Source organism: Cephus cinctus, unplaced genomic scaffold (genome assembly GCF_000341935.2).
Source record: "Cephus cinctus unplaced genomic scaffold, Ccin1 Ccin1_scaffold0413, whole genome shotgun sequence".
NCBI lineage: Eukaryota > Metazoa > Arthropoda > Insecta > Hymenoptera > Cephidae > Cephus > Cephus cinctus.
Genome location: NW_014333096.1, coordinates 122,739 through 142,369, shown reverse-complemented (window position 1 = coordinate 142,369; position 19,631 = coordinate 122,739). Strand labels below are relative to the sequence as shown.

At 35.8% G+C, this 19,631-nt stretch overlaps 1 protein-coding gene across 3 annotated transcripts in view; it reads left to right on the top strand.

Annotated features, from left to right (window-relative positions):
• The first annotated feature begins 5,177 nt into the window (after nt 1-5,177).
• The window catches only part of LOC107267588 (trithorax group protein osa), a 22,013-nt gene continuing 7,559 nt past the window's right edge, over nt 5,178-19,631 (top strand). Inside the window, exons 1-13 of one of the 3 annotated variants that reach the window (XM_015739506.2) lie at nt 5,178-6,325; nt 6,514-6,636; nt 6,748-6,957; nt 7,791-7,850; nt 14,738-14,870; nt 15,187-15,282; nt 15,846-16,168; nt 16,268-16,661; nt 16,767-16,892; nt 16,956-17,137; nt 17,340-17,381; nt 18,320-18,508; nt 19,353-19,572. In XM_015739506.2, the coding sequence (XP_015594992.1) occupies nt 5,480-6,325; nt 6,514-6,636; nt 6,748-6,957; nt 7,791-7,850; nt 14,738-14,870; nt 15,187-15,282; nt 15,846-16,168; nt 16,268-16,661; nt 16,767-16,892; nt 16,956-17,137; nt 17,340-17,381; nt 18,320-18,508; nt 19,353-19,572 (2,944 nt within the window). In that variant the 5' untranslated portion in view covers nt 5,178-5,479. Of the gene's footprint in view, nt 6,326-6,513; nt 6,637-6,747; nt 6,958-7,790; nt 7,851-14,737; nt 14,871-15,186; nt 15,283-15,845; nt 16,169-16,267; nt 16,662-16,766; nt 16,893-16,955; nt 17,138-17,339; nt 17,382-18,319; nt 18,518-19,352; nt 19,573-19,631 lie in introns of all 3 variants that reach the window. The other 2 variants (XM_015739505.2, XM_015739507.2) reach the window with 2 other exon arrangements.

The window sequence follows — 19,631 nt, the reverse complement described above, 5'->3', positions numbered from 1 at the left end:
AAAACTCATCGGTTTTATAAAAAGTCATAAACAATCACTATAAGTAAACATTGTCTTATAAAAATTGTCGTTCATACAGAAAAAAAAAATGTTATTTTAACAAGGATAAATTAGACTTTCATAAGATTGACACCAAAACCCTTGCCTAAAGAGGTAAATAGACTGAACACCTTATAGGATAGAGTGTCACGGAGTCCTACATACCGACTTTACTAATTGAGATGCTATACATAGATTACTATTATACAATATATATATATATATATATAGGAAATAGATATATATTCTGCATATTAGAATCGCGCGTATAGTCTATTTATAATCAGTTTACGTGAAAAGAAAGTTGATACTCGATGCTATACATAGATTACTATTATACAGCCTAAAGAGGTAAATAGACTGAACACCTTATAGGATAGAGTGTCACGGAGTCCTACATACCGACTTTACTAATTGAGATGCTATACATAGATTACTATTATACAATATATATATATATATATATAGGAAATAGATATATATTCTGCATATTAGAATCGCGCGTATAGTCTATTTATAATCAGTTTACGTGAAAAGAAAGTTGATACTCGTATCAATTTCAAAGGGAAGAAATGAAAGATAAAAATTGATACAAGCATCAATCTTCCAGCCTGCGACGCCATATTGATTCCCCTTTATGCTAATTCTTCATCTACATAGATTTATAGCAACAGTTTATGTCAGAATTCCAAATGATAATTTCATGAAATTTATATGATTCTAATACAAATTGCAGCAGATGGTACAAAAATGGGTCGAAAAGCATGACTGAAGATAACGAATATATACAAGACAACAAAGTTGATACACTTATTATGTATGTTCATCATCTCCAATAATAATAAATAATCTTCCAATTATCAAGTGAATAGAAATGGTGGGACATAACAAATATTTTTTCATACGCTTCCAGGTTAGAAATTATAAATCTACTCATTTCTTCTAAAAAGCAGCTTTAAAATACCTCGGAGTGAGATTGCAGAAGTGAAATGAAATAACTTGAAGGAATTGAGTGTGCGGGTATACAAATTAGTATAAGGACTACACATGTGGTCATACCCGTCATTTGAGATCCAGAATCAGGGAACTCTGGATTCGGTGAATTCTTTTACATGGCAAGTTACATAACGGTTTCTTTTATTGAAATTTACGACGCACAATTATACTTAACGGTAGACATATTAGAAGGTGCAAATATACAAGCAGTTCTTGAAGCTTATTAACTCATTCAAATAAGTATTCAGATTGCTGTCCAAAACTAAAAAACCAAATTACTGCAGATTCAAACAATCTTTAATGCGTGGAGCATTAAAGTTATGACAATAGTGAATATTGTGGTAATGTAAAACGATTTATTTATAAATTTCTAAACGTTATGCATAGATATTTTGTGTCTGCTATATCTTTGTAGCTGGTGTCCCTGCAGTTAACACGTTAGCTAAAAAGGGATAGAAATGTTCAGAATAGAAAACTAGACAGAAAAATATGTATTTTGTGGATTTCTATGGGGTACTTGATTCTGAATTTCAATCAGGATATTCAAGATGGCCCCTCACGAATCGATTTTGCTTGTGGAAAGATTCTGCCATCTTAGACGCGCATATAACTTGGACGACGTATCATTTTTATTCTACATTCTTCTTGACACCGTCAGTGTCATAAACAACTCTGTCGGATGTAATAGAATTGCGCCTTGTCTACGGTCAGAAGAATCGGCCAACAAACGGGATATACTGGGTAAACAGGTTTTTCTACAGGCACATGGACTTGGTCATGTAGTTCCGGATGTACATGAAATAATATTTTAAAATATCGAACACTTCCGGTTTCGAGATAAATCGTGTGCAACATTAATTTTGAATTTTTACATTTGATAAGTTGTGGGTTAGAAAAATTCCTACTAAAATTTCAACGATTAATATGTAACAGCTCAGAAAATTTATTATAAGGAAAAAAGGAAAAAGAAATATTATTTTACTAGGCCTTTAATTTTTTTTAGGAAATAGGTGTCTAAGACGGCGTAGTGGATAATATGGCAAAATGTATGCTGTCTTAGACACCTTTCCCGTATACAATTTTGAGTTTAAACATTTTTCTCGTTGCACTACAGGGTGGTAAACAAATGTAAATTTTCCGTATTCACGTGAATTTCAGCATCCATTCTTTATGCCTTATGATTTATTCAACCAGTATAAATCACTTTTCTTGATTCATGCTATTGTACTATGAATACTGTGATTGTATTGTGATTCATCACTTACAGTCAGACCGACCTGGACCAATCGCAGGATAAATTCATAAACGTTGTTAAATTTAATAAACAAGGAACTATGTAAATATGTAACAACTATAGGTATAAAAGCACGAAGGAGATATTAGTAAAAATTGCCAGTGAAATAGAAATCTGTTTCAAATACAATAGCTACTAGGTAGCTGTTCTGTAAACCTCCGGCACGTATATAGTTCCATTAGCCTGGTATGGCACCTTTATGATATGATGTTTCTTTCCTAGATCAGTTGTAGAAAGGTGCCTGTCCCAGGTCAGTCGGGTTCGTCGGAAAACTCGGAAAATCAGAATCTTCATTCATTAGTTCAAATTGTTTCTCATGAAGAATTTGACCAATGAAAATTCTAACATTTTTATTGTCCGACTCTACGGCTAGCTTGGAGAAGTTTTTTAAGGTACCTTCCGAAATTCACTGCTGGTGTTACGAGTATCATTATGTTCCTGTTTACCTGCATGCAATAGAACGAGACATATGAATTTCAGAACGTACCCTTATTAGTTAAAATGAAAATTGTGTGGGGGTAAATCAAAATTTATTGCATAGAATTTATTGCATATGATCTAAATTTGGCAATAGCAAATTTCACTGGATATCTTTTTATACATGATTTAATCGCCACTTAAAACATAAAATTGTATACCGAAAAGTATGCTTATTGAATTTGCTCACAAAAAATGTAACCAGAAAATCACTCGAAAATGAAAATATGTTACATTATTTACAATACCCATATATTTGTATAATCTACTTTGAAAAATATAAGTAAAAGATACTACTGGTTGTCTTAATATCTTTAACCGTTTATAGGTGGAAAATAGAGAATTCTTCATTTTTAAGGGTATCAGGCCTTTTTTCGTCCACTGAGTAAACAAGACATCATTCGAAAGAAATACATTTTTAAAACAATTTCTGCAAGTATCGTTAAAGTACTTCCTGTTAACAGGATGCATGTGCCAGGTGATAAATTGAATAAATGTTTTACTCCATACTCTCATCAAAATATAGCAAGCATAATGTAAAATCTTACTCATAAAATTAAGTGAAACAATTAACGATAGACTGGGTTTCTTATACTCGTTAAAATATGGCACAAATTATTACTTTTGTATTGTCAATGGCAACCACGTTACATATTAAAAAATAGATTGATCTCATGGAAACCTGTTTTATTAAAATGGTAATCATTTTTATTATGGAATTCACAAAGTAATATAATGCAATGAAAGTGAAATTTTGATTTTAAGTTTCTTTTAATACACACATTGCCTTCCACATTTCCAATAGATCAAGTTCTGGATAGATCTAAGAGCTAGTATATTAGAGTAGTGCATAACTGATGGAAAAGGATGTCTCTATCATATTTATGTAGTTATTCGTAATTATTCAAACGCTGCAAATTTCTTGCATTGATTTCTCACAATGATGAGAAATCAGTAAAGAAATTTATAACTTCTACTTTCAAATATGTACCATTTAACGAATATAATACCACTTACAGTCTTAAATAAAAAGAAATAGCAGGTAAAATAATTTTTTCAATTCAAGAGTAGAATTAGTAGCAATTATAAAGAGTACAAGATTAGCTCTTATGAGTTGTAGAAATTTATTGAATTTAAACAATAATGTAAAAGCACCTAGAATCATTTATAAAAAGTATAGAAAAATGAAAATCTATATAATGAATAGCATGTAAGAATTGTTTGCTCTGCACACGTGTTTGTAATGCTTTTAATTTCGGAAAAGGCCTATACGCTTTTATGCACAATTCATTGTACACTTTCATTAAATATTTTCACATTTAATTATAAAGTAATACATGTTTTTACTGTATAATTCATAACGGAGTACAAGCTCGAACCTATCCATGAAATTCGTCAACAGGTACGACGGTTTTGTCAAATTTTCCTTCGCTAAAGTTGAGATTCAGCGTTATCGATATCATACAACAGCTTGCAGTTCTGCTGGACAAGCCGAAACCAGCTGGGAAATGAATTTTAAAAATTACCGCGCATTTTAAACTTTGTCAGAAGTCAACTCTAAAGAATCTTTTAACGAAGAAAATAATCTGTAGTAAATTAAAATAGGATGAATGATGTAGATTTTTCTTCAGAAAAATGGAACAAGGTACCATTAATAATTTTAATACCATTATTTCTTTTTCTGTTAGAGACACTTTGTTCTTTTTCAAATATAGCTTTTCAAATGTCAATTTCATGCTTTACAATTGTTTAAAACTTTTTTTCATTTTCACTCTCACGTGATGGGACTGTACTGCTCTTACTACCCTAAGTATCAATTATTTAAGTAGCAAAGTAGTACCAACTGAATAATATATTACCACAGGTAAAATATAATAAATAGCCTCTGTTAAATGACCGAGTATTTAACCGGCTATTTAACAATTTATTTAACACTCACATGACGCGTCCGAAATATGAAGGAAGCTAGATTTCTCATTGGTCAAATTGTCAAATTTTTCAACACGTTCGTCTAGTCTGGCAAAGCGCGAAAGCGCAGTATGGTTGAGTACAACGCTAAAAATGCAGCCTCCTGATTGGTCAAAACTTTCTCTTCGAAAAATGCTTGCGAATCAAGAGCCTAATTTTTCGATCTTTCCAAGTTCGAACGACGAGTCCGGTAAAGCTGTGAATGCGCCGTTAACCTAGACGTTTCATGTAAATCTACCATAAGACCAAGCTGTGTTCATGAAAAGTTGCCACAGAAATAGTTTTGTTTTCTTCCACCGAGAGGCGCTGCATTCGGACGCGCAACTTGCTATAAAAAATCCGTGTTATGTGAGTATGTAAACGACTCAACTTCTATGTCATCATTATCCTTGTACGTAGGACCTATTTTCGATAGTATCGACAGCGACCGCAAGATGGTGTGTTTTGCATGACGCGGGTTTTGACGTTAACTCAAGTATTTTTTGAGATCGACTGATATTGAAAAGTACACAGTGCAGTTCAACAAGCGCTTTGCGCTTGTTCCTCGCGTGTCTTTGACAGAGGATGCCGCGGATAAAGATATTCGTTAACCGGGCAAGTCAACCAATCACAAGAAGGTTTTCGAGAAGCGCACGTAGTCCGCGAGGCACGAGAAGCCGCGATTGGCCGGTTACCGAGACGACGATGGCTCCGTGAGGAGAGAACATGGCTGCGACGCAAGCCGAGAGCCAACAAAACGATGTGAAGCTGAACGAGGCCGTGAAATGCGCGCAGAAACGTCCGCAAGTCGGTGGAAATAGTGCGAGTGCCAGTGGAAACCAACAATTAGATTTAGAATCGGGCGAGAAAGCGTCCCGGGGCGCGGCCCAGCTGCTTAAGTATGTGAATCGCGGCGGGGACTCGAGTTTCGAGATGAGTCAATACCGTGAAGACATTGGCGGACACCCCGCCGGCGAGGTCAAGTCACCCCGTGAGCTCCCCCAAACCCCGCAGGAGACACCTGCTAAACCTGAACCTCTTGCCCTTGATGCCTCTGGGCACCCAGCCCACCCTGGACATCCGTTCGCTTCGAGCGTAGCGCGCGACTACTCTGAGGAGTACGTCAACAAACCTAGCGAGTTTACCCCCAAGCAGTTAAGTGACTATCCGGGTAAACAGCCAGCAGACTACGGAGGGAAACCCGGCGAGTTTCTAGGAAAGCAGCTCGATTATTCCAGTAAGCAGTCGACAAACGAAGCGGACAGGGGACATCAGGCAGACATGGATGAGCATTATGCTGTATCAAAAATTGAACCACGCCTTGCTCATATTGGGCCTGGACCTGGGTCTTTTCCTGGTCAACCAAGGTTTCTATCTGGCCAGAGTATATCACAGGCCACTGGTCCAACACCTACCCTTAATCAGCTGCTTCAGGCCTCCACGCCTGTGCATCGTTTTCATGCCAATTACCCTGGTATCGGACCTGAATCGTACCAACAGCCTTGGCCTATACAACGTCCTCCAGTTGTGCCACCTGTTTATCCACAAACAAGTCAGCGTCCTCCACAAACTGTGAGTTTTCATGTATTTTTAATTGTCTTACAATGTTTACATTATGCAGTATACGTATATACAAGCTAATCATTTCTCATTATCCATGATATTTTTCAAGGAAAATTATAGAAAGTTTTATATATTTTCAAGATATCAGAATGGTACATTCATATTTATTTGAGTTAATAACTAATTTCTGTAAATAGGGTTCACCAAGGTTACATCCTGGGCCAGGAGGTCCAAGTTCTCCAACTGCTATGCCATACCCCCAATTTACCCAACGATTTTCATCACCTACAAGACCACATTCACCATATAGTCATCATCAGGTAAGTACAGTTATTTTTCTATTTTGATAAAATCAATCTAAACGTTAAACATGTGCATGCTCCAATTCATGAAGATTGGATAATCAAAACGTGTGGCTTATTTTTCTACAGTTGAATTCATATGGGGTGCAAACTGGACATGCTCCAAGCATATATCCAGAGCAAAGAAGTTGGAATCAAGGAGGACCAGCAAATCCACCTCCACCTCCTCCAACGAATCAGGCAAATCCTGCAAGTCAATCACCACAACGTGCACTCTCTCAATCTCCCGCACCACCGCCTTCAGCTTCACCTCAACCACAACCTTCTGGCCAACCTCAGGTTAGTTTGTTTTACTTACATAATTAACCAATATTTTAAGACTTACATTGCATCGGATAAAATGTGTAACAAAAACATCTATCAAACTTTCATTATTTATATTAAAATGTAAGCTTGTTTAAAAATTTGTCTTGATCTACAACATTTTATTTTTATAAAAAACACTCAAAGAAGCTATTGAAGTCTATATAAAACCTAGTGACAAGACAATATTTTGATACCTAAAGACCTTAATTTATGTTAATGGTTTTTTTTTAAATGTAAACTATATTAAGTATTAGAATATATTTCACTTTATTTTCTGATGTATCCATCCAACAAGTAATCTATATCAAATTAAAAAAATGATTGATTATGCACATTCAAGCTTTCAAGGTAAATGAAGTTAAAAGTTTTCAGTTACTATTCTATTTACATGATATTGAAATGTTATAGTTCTCTTATTTTAATTAATGACATTTGTTTTTGTAAAAGGACATATGTTATTACATAAAACAAAAACAGTGGATAACATTTTCAATGAGTGCAGTAACTGATGCCGTTGTAACTATTATGAAATATTTTTTTACTTGTAATATTTCAAAATCAACTCTCTATGAGATTCGTGCATTCAGTAAAAATAGTTTTTCTAACATTAAATTCAGTGGCTATGATCAGTACAAACGACGTTGAGGGAGTAAACGCATTTGATTGGTCAGTTGATCGTAAATGTTACAACAGTAGTAAAAATTGACCAGTGAAACGCATTTCCTTTCTTTGCTGCTTTTCTTGAAATCAATGCATGATTCTCATACAATTAAGATTCAATTAATAATATTTATTCATCATTACAGAGTTTCCACAATATACAGCAACGATCCACAACTCCAAATACTCAGGGGATCGACTCTGGGGTAAGTATTTTAAACACGTTTTACAAATTAACAGTTATTTAAAAATATGGAATGAATAGTGATCTCTTGGCTCTCTATAAGCTAAATAAGAGTTAACTTATGCTCTTAAACAGTAAAACGTTACTTTAATATGTAAAAGGATATTTTCAACGTTTTTTTTTAACTTACATCTTGGTTGCGATCGTTTTAAATTTTCAAATGGTACATCTTTTTCCTAATTGAGCCGTCAGTTTATTTCTATTTCAACAATCTTTCCTAGGTATCTCACCAAAAAAAAAGTTAGCACCCGTGCTAAATCTATTACTTGTAATTCTTAAGACAATGATTAGTTTTAGGACCAATTGTTATAATGTCAGGTCAATTTTTTAGTTACACACTGAATCCATCAATTACAGTCATTCTCAATAAGTTTATCTGCCATATATAATTTATGAGGAAATGGAAATATCGGCTCTTAGTTACTATACCTTTTTTTGTCAACGTTGACAAGTTTAGTTTATTATTTCCATATGCGCTTGATTGGAAGGTCAGATCAAGAAACTCGATAAAGTATCATCCTAGGTACACTGTATTCGTCAAGTACTACTCCTACTACTTCCAAAGTTTTGAAAAACACGATGTGGATCCTCGAAATCGTAGTAAGACTATAATTATCAAAGCTAGCCTTTACCGGATTAAGACACTACATTATGAATTACGGTGTTTCCATAGATTACTTTTCTACACGTTTTATTTTTCGAATCAATCAACCCGGTTAAAAGCTTATTATGTGATATTTCTAGCTTCAATTTGCAATATCTTCAATTAGGACAATCAACGAAATAATATTAGAGCTTGTAGTTTTTATCATTTACACTTTTAACAGGGCAATATATCTTTTAATTATTTCTACTTGAACGGTCATTAGATAACACTGTCACATTATATACTGCGATTGAGAAAGTAATATATTCACAAATTAACGATCTATCTTTATTCCTGTATACGCGAATCGAAAACCGTTTCAAAACAAATCAATTTTGCCGTCTTAAATGCGTTCATTCGAATCGTGTTTTGATTTAGAAGTTTATTATAAATTGGGAAGTTAAACAAAATTAATAACATTGTTAGTCACTGGATCTGAAGAAATGATATATTTAGACTATTTTGACCAAAATGAATTTCATCAACAGATTTAGGTTAATTCCAAACTCCAAGTGCCATTCACCTGATGTTAACATGTTTTGTATACAGGTTAGAGAGGAGCTAAAAGTTTCAATACAAGTCACAAGAATAATATGGCTGACAGATAAAATTTCTATTAGTTAGAACGGAAAAGCAGTGTATCAACGATTGAAGGGATACGTATGAGGAGTACTCTTGAACAAATATCTAAATTTTACAATTAGCATCGTTAGTTGCGGCCCTTCTGTCAGAACATAATCGTTTTAAGACTTGTATTTAAAATCAGTTAACATCTGGCAAATTACGATTGTGCAATTGTATATAACATCTGTCTAAATTTGGTGGAAGCAGTCATTTTAAAAAAGTTGATTGAAATAAGTAATATCCTCAATACCGTTGACTAATGGTAATTAAGTTTTTTTCCTCCTTCAAGTTTCAAACTCTCAACGAACAGATGAATTTACCATTCGTTACTGTTTAACATACGTCATTTATACGGACATTAGACTTCACGTAATTCTAGTTTTACTATTTTTGAATCATTTTCCAACAATCACAGTATTTAATTTGCACGGCTTAATCCATAAATAATATTAAACCCTGGCTGACGTGGGAACAGAAATCAATATTATTGACACTGTTGTATTGCATTTCAATCCAAAACAATGTTTAAAAACTCAGTTTTCTTTTTTGCCAATCACTCTTTTTTTTTCTTTAGTCTTTTTCGAAAATCAGTTACTATTTGTAGGCAACTAATTAACGCACGGATTCTTTAAACTAATCAGCGGCTGCAGTGGAGACTTAATAACTATTTGAATATTTACAATAATTCATAGGCACTACGGTGTAATCGAATATTTATTATTGCACAGACATTTAGAAACATAATGAATCACGAGAATGACTGTTAATGGCTTTATCTTTGGTTTATAAGTTTATTAGTCTCGCATTTGTTTCTGTTTAATTTGAGCAATGCTAGAAATTACAAGCACCGATATACAAGGATTAACGTAGTATCCTCAAAAGTGTTGTATACTTGCTTTTTCAATTTTTATATGTACTCGCTTTCTCCTTATCAGAAATACTAATGTCAAATATACTTATCCTGTTTGTAATCCTGCTAAAGGTAGGATCATATGACTAGTTATAAAGTTTCGTCAATCTACGAGTGTGATCTTATAACAATATTAATAATACACTAATGGTTGTTTTAACAAACCTTCGTTGTACACTTTTTTTTTTTATTTTTCTCGTCGTACGATAATTTTTGTTATGTCTTATGAGGTACAAAACGAGACGATACAAACGCATATAAAAGCGAATATAATGATCCCACGAACTTTCAAGTATTTCAAATGCTATTGCGAAATAGCTTTTCTAAAACTTGTACGCAATGTATAAGTTTGTGAAAACTGACATAAGCCATTTAGTAAATGATCTAGAACATAAATATATGAAAATATTTTCCCTCGTTCGGATCTTGACGAACGATTAGATTGTCAAGATTGATAACTGATAGTTTGAAGTTACTAATGTGACCATTAACCCTTTATTGACGAGACAAGATCTCATAGACTCCATCGTTCTATTTTCATGTTGTCCTTAAATAAAGCGATCCGACGATTCTGCTCTTTTGTGTCGGCTTTATGTATGTCAACTGGTTAAGTAACGAAGGAATATATAATGCATTTAAATTTGTCATAATCAAAACATGTAAATATAAATGAAAAAAAAAATGAGAATCCACATTATTTTGAACATGACGTTACGGTACAGACAGAAGGGCTTTGTTGATTCTATATGTTTAATTATATTAAAGAAATTTAACCTCGTTGATAGAGGCATTGAAACCTTGAAAATATTTGAATTACTTGGGCGTCATTATCTGATGTTATGTTTTACATTGTAATATAAAGTGCATATCGGCGGATTCAATTATATAACGATTGGCGTCTTGAATGTTTAAATTGAAATTTTGCCAGATGTAGATTTTTCAATCATTCGGAGCTTCCTCTGTCATTTTGAGTCAATTCTCTAGATTTCAATGATTAGTTAATAATTACATGTCTTACATTTGGGGGAGCTATTCCCTTTAATATAATATATAAATATCTTTTGAAGACAAAAGAAAAAGTCTGTGTTACACACTCAATTACCATATTTCGAAAAACAAAAATGTAAAAGATGAGTGCTTAGTCGTCAGAATATAGCAAGTTTTCTTTAGTTACATTATTTGACTAATTGAGCCAATTCAAGAAATTTCATCTTCATAAGATACTTTAAACAATTTTTCCTTATATATATAAACAATTATGTCTACCGTAGAATAACAAATCTATCAAGCTGCAATGGATTTGTGATACTGAATTCATTCAAACGGAAGAGTCAGTCTCCTTTACCTTCCTCTTGATCTGTCATCTTCGTATCGGCTACAAGTCCGTGCAATTGCGTATGACACAATCGAAATAGAGCACAAAGTCCTGTGTAAAGTAGAAAGTGATATTGTCGATCTCTAGAAAGAATATTGGTCAAGGGAAGTTATTACGGCTCGAGGGTTTCTGTACGACAGTAAAACGAGAGAGAGAGAGAGAGAGAGAGAGAGAGAGAGAGAGAGAGAGATACACTGATAGTGATGATTGTGATATAAGCAGATGTAGATATAATAATGATGCTGTGTAGTGGCCCTCTTGATGGCGGAGGTGACGGCAGTGGCGATGGCGATGGTGGTGGTGGCCGTAGTGGAGATGCTGGTGGCGGTGGTGGTGGCGGTAATGGCGGAGGTGGTGGTGGAGTTCGATTAGGGCGCGAGTTGCGCGGCCGCCGGAGCCCCAGATATTAGCGCCTTCCCTCTGCTCCTCGCTGCACGCAGAGCCGACTGCCCGAGAGAACGCGCAACATAGGCAACATAGGCAACAGTCGACTGAGGAGCAAGCAAAGCTGTTCGCTCGTTCGGCTGTTCGTTCGTTTGAATCGGTGGGGGACGCTAAGTCGACGTGATTTCCTCCACCGCCACACACCACCTTCAACGTCGTTGCTACCGCAACCAACATCATCCGCTTTTCGTTCGTCTAAATTCGGCTTGACCGATTGTGCGACTATCATTCACTCTTTGACTGTCGAATCTAATGTTCCGTAGCCTTTAAGAGCAATTGTTTTTATTAGAGTTCCTTCCGATAGTACAGTTTTTTGTCTTGATAATAGAATGAATTTGTGAAAACTAGTTAATGCTTTAATTTAGTTTAGGTTTTAACGAAGCTGTAAAAAGTTTAACTGGGATGATTTGTAGGATAGAATTGTATTTTTTTTTTCTTTTTAATTCGCGTATCAATTTTGTGTAAAGCACATTTTTCAGTATTTGACGTGGTGTTTACTGATCACGTGCCTTTATTGATGTCTAAACTTCCCTTTCGCAACACGTGCCATTCACCTTTTGTTCCTTCTTATTATATTCGAGCAATGTGAATTTATACATGAGTCGCATCTATTCACCTGAAGTAAATACATTCACGTAGTTATAATAGCGTATCTCGAAATACGCGCGGTTCGAAAACCGAAGGTTTCTGGAACACGGATTGCCGGGCCGAACGGTGACGGAACTAGCCGAGTAACGGCAAACGCTTGCCGCGCCACGACGAACGCCCTCCCGCGAGCTCACTGGACGCGAAATCTCGAAACCCGAAAACCCGAAGCTCTGAAATCCAAAAGGGAGTCTCGATTACAATACGATTGTATTTTTGGCCCTATCGTACGAGGTTATCCGCGAAGCGTCCATCTTCCTACGGGCAAAACGTTGACGAACTATTTTCACGGACGTATTCGTCGAAGCGATGCTCGTGCTCTATCGACACAACATGTGAAGAAGGAATGGAACAGAGGAGTGGATTGAAGGGCAGTGAAGTGAAGCATGCTCGCGTGTAAGTGGGATGCGAGCGTGGGGATGATGGCAGGGCGTCTAAAAGGTTTCACGCTGGCATCCAGTTGAGCTGCGATAGGATTACCTGGTGCACAGTAAAGCCAGTTACGCGACAGTGAAGAGAACAGTTAAAATTCCAGAATGGATGGTGTGTCGTGAAAATGTTGAGAGTGCGCGATCGCGGCCGGTGGGCGTAGCGTAGTGGTTTTCTCGCGACTCGTTGCGCGACGTTCTTTGCCTGTGGTGTTATGGCACACGCACATCTACACATTTTGTGCCTTACGTCTCTTCATTCATATACCTGTTAAATACACGCATACTTGGAGAACGCGTGTCCAGCAGTGGTGAGAGAGTGCTGACGTCTCCGTCATCATAAAAGTCTTCGCCACCGGCGCGTACACTCCTGTTGTCTCTCCTGTCTCTCCCTTTCTCTCTTGCTCTTTCTCTTTCTCTATCTACTTGGCGTTCTCTCGTTCTCTTTTTTCTAACCCTCTCTCTAAGGATGTGTCGTCGAATAAACTCGTGGGGCCACGTTATACCTTGGATTGGGTATGCCCGCAACCACCTGGTTATACCACTTGAATTATTATAGTACGTTCATATAAATTCATGCGATATATGGTTTGCAGTTATAACTCCCAGGTTGACAAATATCTGTTCAGTCTTTATACATACAAAAATATATATATATATTCCAATTTGAGCAGTGATACGTTCTCGCGAATTTTTGGTGAAATAATACCTTCTTATGTAAAGTTTAGAGAGTTACTTAAGTGTACTTGTTATCTTACCATATCAAATCTTATATTTGTTGCCCCGAACATAATATACAAGCTTGTAGTACATCATGTTAGCATTTTCCTGTCACACGATATCTACTTTATGTTAATTGTCTTATGTTCTATATATTTTAATAGTGATTTTAAGATACTGTTTTGTACAGGTTTTACATCCTGTAGTATAATGCACCCTCTTTTATGAACCTATAACATGTGGTTTATATTCTTATATACAATTTGAAAGTGTAGAAGCAGATGAAAAATATTAATGAATTTATGGAAAAGGAAATTAATTTTAGGAATGCATTTTAAATAAGTATATAATTGAAATAATACAATGGCTAGATTATACAATACAAGTATAACATTTTACGATCTTGTATCCAAAAGGGAATTGTGATATAAGGAGTACTAGGAACTCCAATTGACTTCGTATAAAATTTTAATACCGTTTTTGCTTAGAATAATTATACCTTGGACTTTTTTTTCTTCTATTTTTATCTATTATTTCAATAATATTTAACGACATTACACCATAACCTTATTTCTTAGTACATATATTTGCATTTATCTAGTTCAGATTTATCTTTATATGTTTATTAATTTAGAGTAATATTCTATGATTATTATCTTTTTCTTTTTCCTCTATTTTCATATTTTGTTACCTTTCTTACACTAGGTTTTCTTTTACAATACCATGTACCTTTATATTCTTTTATCCAATCTTTAATTATCTACCTTATTACCATATATTTTCCAATTCTTTTCATTCTTAATCTAATACTTGCTCATTTCTTTCCATTTATTTCCCTGTCTCTCTTGTAAAAGAAATATATTTATATAAATGTTATTTTTATTATTCTATAATCTTTTTCTGGATATTATTCAATGTCAGATAAGAACATAATTAAATATGGTGAAAGTACAGATATAGCAATAAATATTATTTTCTATTTACACAATTTAGTAATTTCAAGCTTTATCCTTGATCATGTACAAAGCCTTATATTCGAAACTGCTTTTAATTTTAGGAACTATCAGGCCAAAACAGCAACGACAGTTCTAATGGACCAGCTGGTCCTGGGACTCCAAATTCCCAGGGGATGAGACCAACCCCTTCACCTACAGGATCAACTGGTTCTCGCTCCATGTCCCCTGCTGTTGGTTAGTGTTTTCATTTCATAATTACTTAATATAATAAAGTGTGATGCTCTTTGAAAAACATTCAAAATTTTATTTAATTTCTTTATTTAAATCATATGTAATTAGATGGTAAATAAATAAAGTATTATTTACAATAGTTTTAGGAGAACTTTTTAATTAAATAAATGGTCTAAATATGATCATGAAATTGTTACTAGGTACTCACAGCTGGCTTCTAATCTACATAAGTCAAACATGTGCTTGTAGACCAATTATAAGAGATTTAAGGGGGCTGTATTGTACAAGATCTAATATTATGTGAATTCTTCAATTATAGGTCAACAAAACGTTCAAATGCCTCCACGCCCTTCAAGTAGCCAGTCAGATGGTAGTGGACCAGCACGCATGAGTCACTCGCCAATGACAACACAAGGTATATCATTTTGTGTGAACATTGTCATAGTTGTTAATTAGAAAATATAGGTCATTAAGAAATCATATAAATCACTCTCATCTGACATGCACGAGAATTACAGTTTCCTCGAATTTAATACAAAATTTTAACCTTAATGCGTTAGATGCCACGATTTACGTTTGTGCAATCGCTGCCATATAGTGTTCGTAAGGACTAATTGAAAAGTTAAGGAGAAATCTGACATCAACTTTTTGTCACATAGAAAAATCAGTGTCGGATTTCCCTTTCATTCTTGAATCATTACTTATAAAAATAGCATAGCAATGACGGTGAATTACATGAATAATGTCGTCTGATGTTTTTTGGGTGAAAACGCCTGTATGACATTGAACTAATTTGAACATACCATTATTTGGTACTCCACTTAACAGTAGATAGCTTTGAACGCAGTAGTAAATTATATAAACAGTTTTATTAAAGTTTGCATATCCAGAGATTATATTAACCTTTGTAGTTTTAATGTTCGTTAAGTATTGAATTTGTTACCCCTTATAGATAGTAAACAAATAAAATGTTTCTAGGAGGATATCAACAACCTTTAGGTCCTTCACCACACATGCACGGCTACAAAGTAAACAGCAGTGGTCCAGCTGTAGTTCAGCCGGGACCGGGGCCGGCAGGCCTCGGTGGTATTGGTCCAATGGGTAGCGGCATGGGCTATGCATCTACCGGGGGAGGTGCAGGCCAACAAGGAGGTTATCCAGGACAGGGTGCTTATCCACCACCTCGTCCGCATATGCAGTTTCCTCAAGGTTATCCACCGCCTACAAACTCTCAGCCGCCACCTAACAACCAATACCAGCCTGCGAGACCTAATAATATGGCGCAATATCCTCCCTATCCGGTAATAATAATTATTAATATAAATAATAAGCTCTCGGTGCGAACAGACGTGAGCATAATCTTAATTTTGCATAAATATTTATTGAAATATGAATTTTAGCATAAAATGGGGTTCAATAACGTACCTTCGGGAATGCCACCTAGTCCGGGACCGCCTCAGGTATATGGTACTGGCGGGGGTCCGGGTATGGTACCACCAGGTACCTCAGGATTAAGTGCTATTGGTAACATGGGACCACCAGCGAGTTCGATGGGTCCGCCCCCGCCATCACCAAATCACGTAAGCAGTCAGCCTCCGGCAACGAGTTCCGCCGTGCCACATCCGCATCCTCCAGCAGCTACGCCACCCCTCAATCACGAGGGTAGTCCTATGCCACCGCCGAGCACTACGCCGAATTCGCATCCGACGCCTGCACCTACTCCTACCAGCCATAGTTCCGCGGAGCTTAGTACTGAAACTTCAAACGACAGCGGCATCACTACCACAGCTTCAGGTAATATTTTTCGCTCTGTGGCTTTCGATGCTGTTTCGAACAATTTTCGAGTATTTTCTAGTATCATGCTCATATATACTAATATGCATTATTTACCTCCATTAGGTACCTCAGCTATCAATGTTACGTCAACATCGAGTGGTACTGTAACGTCCGTGATAACAACTGGACCGGATGGCACTTCTTTGGACGAAGGCTCACAGCAGTCAACTTTGTCGAATGCATCTGCAGGTCAGTATAAATAAATAGTATTTGAAGTTGAAATGAGTGTTGCTAAATGAGTTGTTCTTTTAGCATCTGGAGAAGACCCAGCGTTAACTCCAAAAGCCAGGAAAGAGATGATTGGAACGTATCATAGTCATCCTGCTACACCACAGAGTACGGTTCCGTCACCTGGTGCTGCGAGCATCAACTCGATACATGAAGAGTATCCTGATATGAGTAGTCCAGGCTGGCCTCGAACACCTGCTAGTCCCGTATGTACTTTACCTATTGTTACTATTCTATGATTCAGTTTTACTATAATATTATTATTTTTGTTTACTTCACATGTAAAGTTTTTAATGACTATCGCGCATGATTGTTATCTACTTATTAATTATAAACAGACCTTCAGTCAGCCTATATGACTCTTACGCTACGACTCTCTGGATTTTTCAATATTTTCGTATTTTACAGGTGTTTAACAGTCATGTGCCTCAAGACCCGTACAGATCTAAGGTTATTGTTTTTCAATACAAGTATTTGCTACAAGAATGCTGCGCTTGATAGTAGCTTAAGTTCCATACAACTTATTATTTTGCAAACTTACGCTTTGATTCATGCTGTGATGGCATTCAATTTTACAAAATGGGGCACGCCATTCATATAACTCTAGCTTGCTTTATCTTAACACGATTCTACTATAATACTACTTTTCCGCAATTGACAAATAATATGGGTGAAGGTTTACTCATGCGATATCGAAAACATTCAATGCCCAGTTGTGTCAATATACATGTTTGATAATCGGTATTACCATATTTTCGTCCAATTAATTAATTAATTCAAATGGCATGGCAGACGACTAATTCTGTACATACTATAGATTTTTATCTTTAAACATCTACTAATTCGTTGTCACTTGCATATTATTCTCTGCAACATATTTTTAATCAATATATGGGCATTTGACAACATCAGAGTTCATGCAAGAGAGGGGGGAAAAGCGTAAGCCGAAAGTAAAAACCTTTAATTATTCTGTTTACGATGAATATTTAACACCTATATAGTTAATAAAGTACATCAACTGTACTCTGAATAATTTCAGTAGACGACATTGATGCTGATGCATGTGACTAATTCATTTTAGACTTTTAACGCAGGTTTCACGCAGTCTTTATGAAATCAAAATGGTACAAAACTCCATATTCTCTTGATTTATTATAACCATATTGCAGTTCGATCGTTACACCTTTATTCTGCATGGGTCCTTAAGTTAGATTTGAAGAAGTGCGTCGGCAACATCATTGTCATAATTCAAAGATTATTCTGCTGTGAAATATCAAACTCGAAACGCATTTCCGTCCAAGCTTGCCTTTTAAATCCATGCCATTTTAGTTCCGCAATGATATAATATCTATAGAAACAATACACATTGAGTAACGTGTAAATTTCAGAAACCTGACAGTTTGGCGAAACTCTACGAAATGGATGACTCCATGGAACGAAGATCGTGGCTGGACAAGCTTGTTGCTTTCATGGAGGAACGAAGGACTCCGATTACGAGTTGTCCTACCATCTCCAAGAACCCCCTCGACTTGTTTCGCCTATATCTCTACGTAAAAGAGAGAGGGGGCTTCATGGAGGTATGCAAGGTGCAGTGTAGTTCCATCTAGCCCTCGGTGTCTTATCGTCTTGTTGGTTTTTCACTTTTTCTTCAATTTTTTGTTTTAATTTTTTTTTAATTTTTTTTTTTAACTCTTTCTATTTTTCTATCTTGGAGCGTCTCGTGAATGTCACTTTGCCAAGTTTCACGACCGACTATTGTCGTGCTCGAATTTCGAAACGTACCACAGATGGTCCAAACGTGCAGAATTCTCGAGGCTCTTCGCATTTTGTAGTTACATTTGCACGTTTGTGCATGACACTTAGGTTGTAGTGAAATTTTTTTATTGTTAATCCCACTGGAGCGCGATACATCATTTGGATGTATCCAATTTTTTCTTCTTGTCTTCTATTTTGTTCTCCCTTTTTATCTTTTAACTTTCGTTTTTTTTATTTTTATTTTTTTTTTTTAATAAGGTTTCCTTTCTCTAACTTCTTCCCGAAATATTGAAAAAGGTTTAACACATTTTTCTTGAAGTACTCGCTCAGCGCGATTGGAAAGACTGTGGGCTACGAACCCTGGTGCTATATGGAATTATTCTATTATTGAAGGAAGATAGAGTTTTAATGTCAATACGATAACGGTAATCTACTTAAACTGTATCTCATCCGCCAATGTTTATTTGCATGAAGGATATATTTCGTTAATCTGTGATCCTTATCGAGGATTTTTAATAAATGTTTCGAGCGACGTAAGGTGAGCTCAAATTTGCGCCCGAAGCGTCCTTTCGCGCATTTTTGTGGGTCTTCGTGCGATTTGTCGTGTATTTTGACGTTTTTTAAGTCGCGCATACCTACGCAGGGAATAAAGGTATTTTTCCATAGGTGACCAAAAACAAAACCTGGAAGGACATAGCCGGTCTACTTGGTATTGGTGCAAGTAGCAGTGCAGCTTACACGTTACGCAAGCACTACACGAAGCACTTGCTGGCATACGAGTGCCATTTTGATCGTGGAGGCGTTGATCCACAGCCTATTATAAATCAGGTTGAAGCTAGTTCTAAGAAGAAGAATTCAAAGAGTACTGCATCCGTACCGTCACCAGGTAGGGAAACCACTGAAAATTAATTTCAATGATAATCATAGACTAATCTTTTTTTCGGA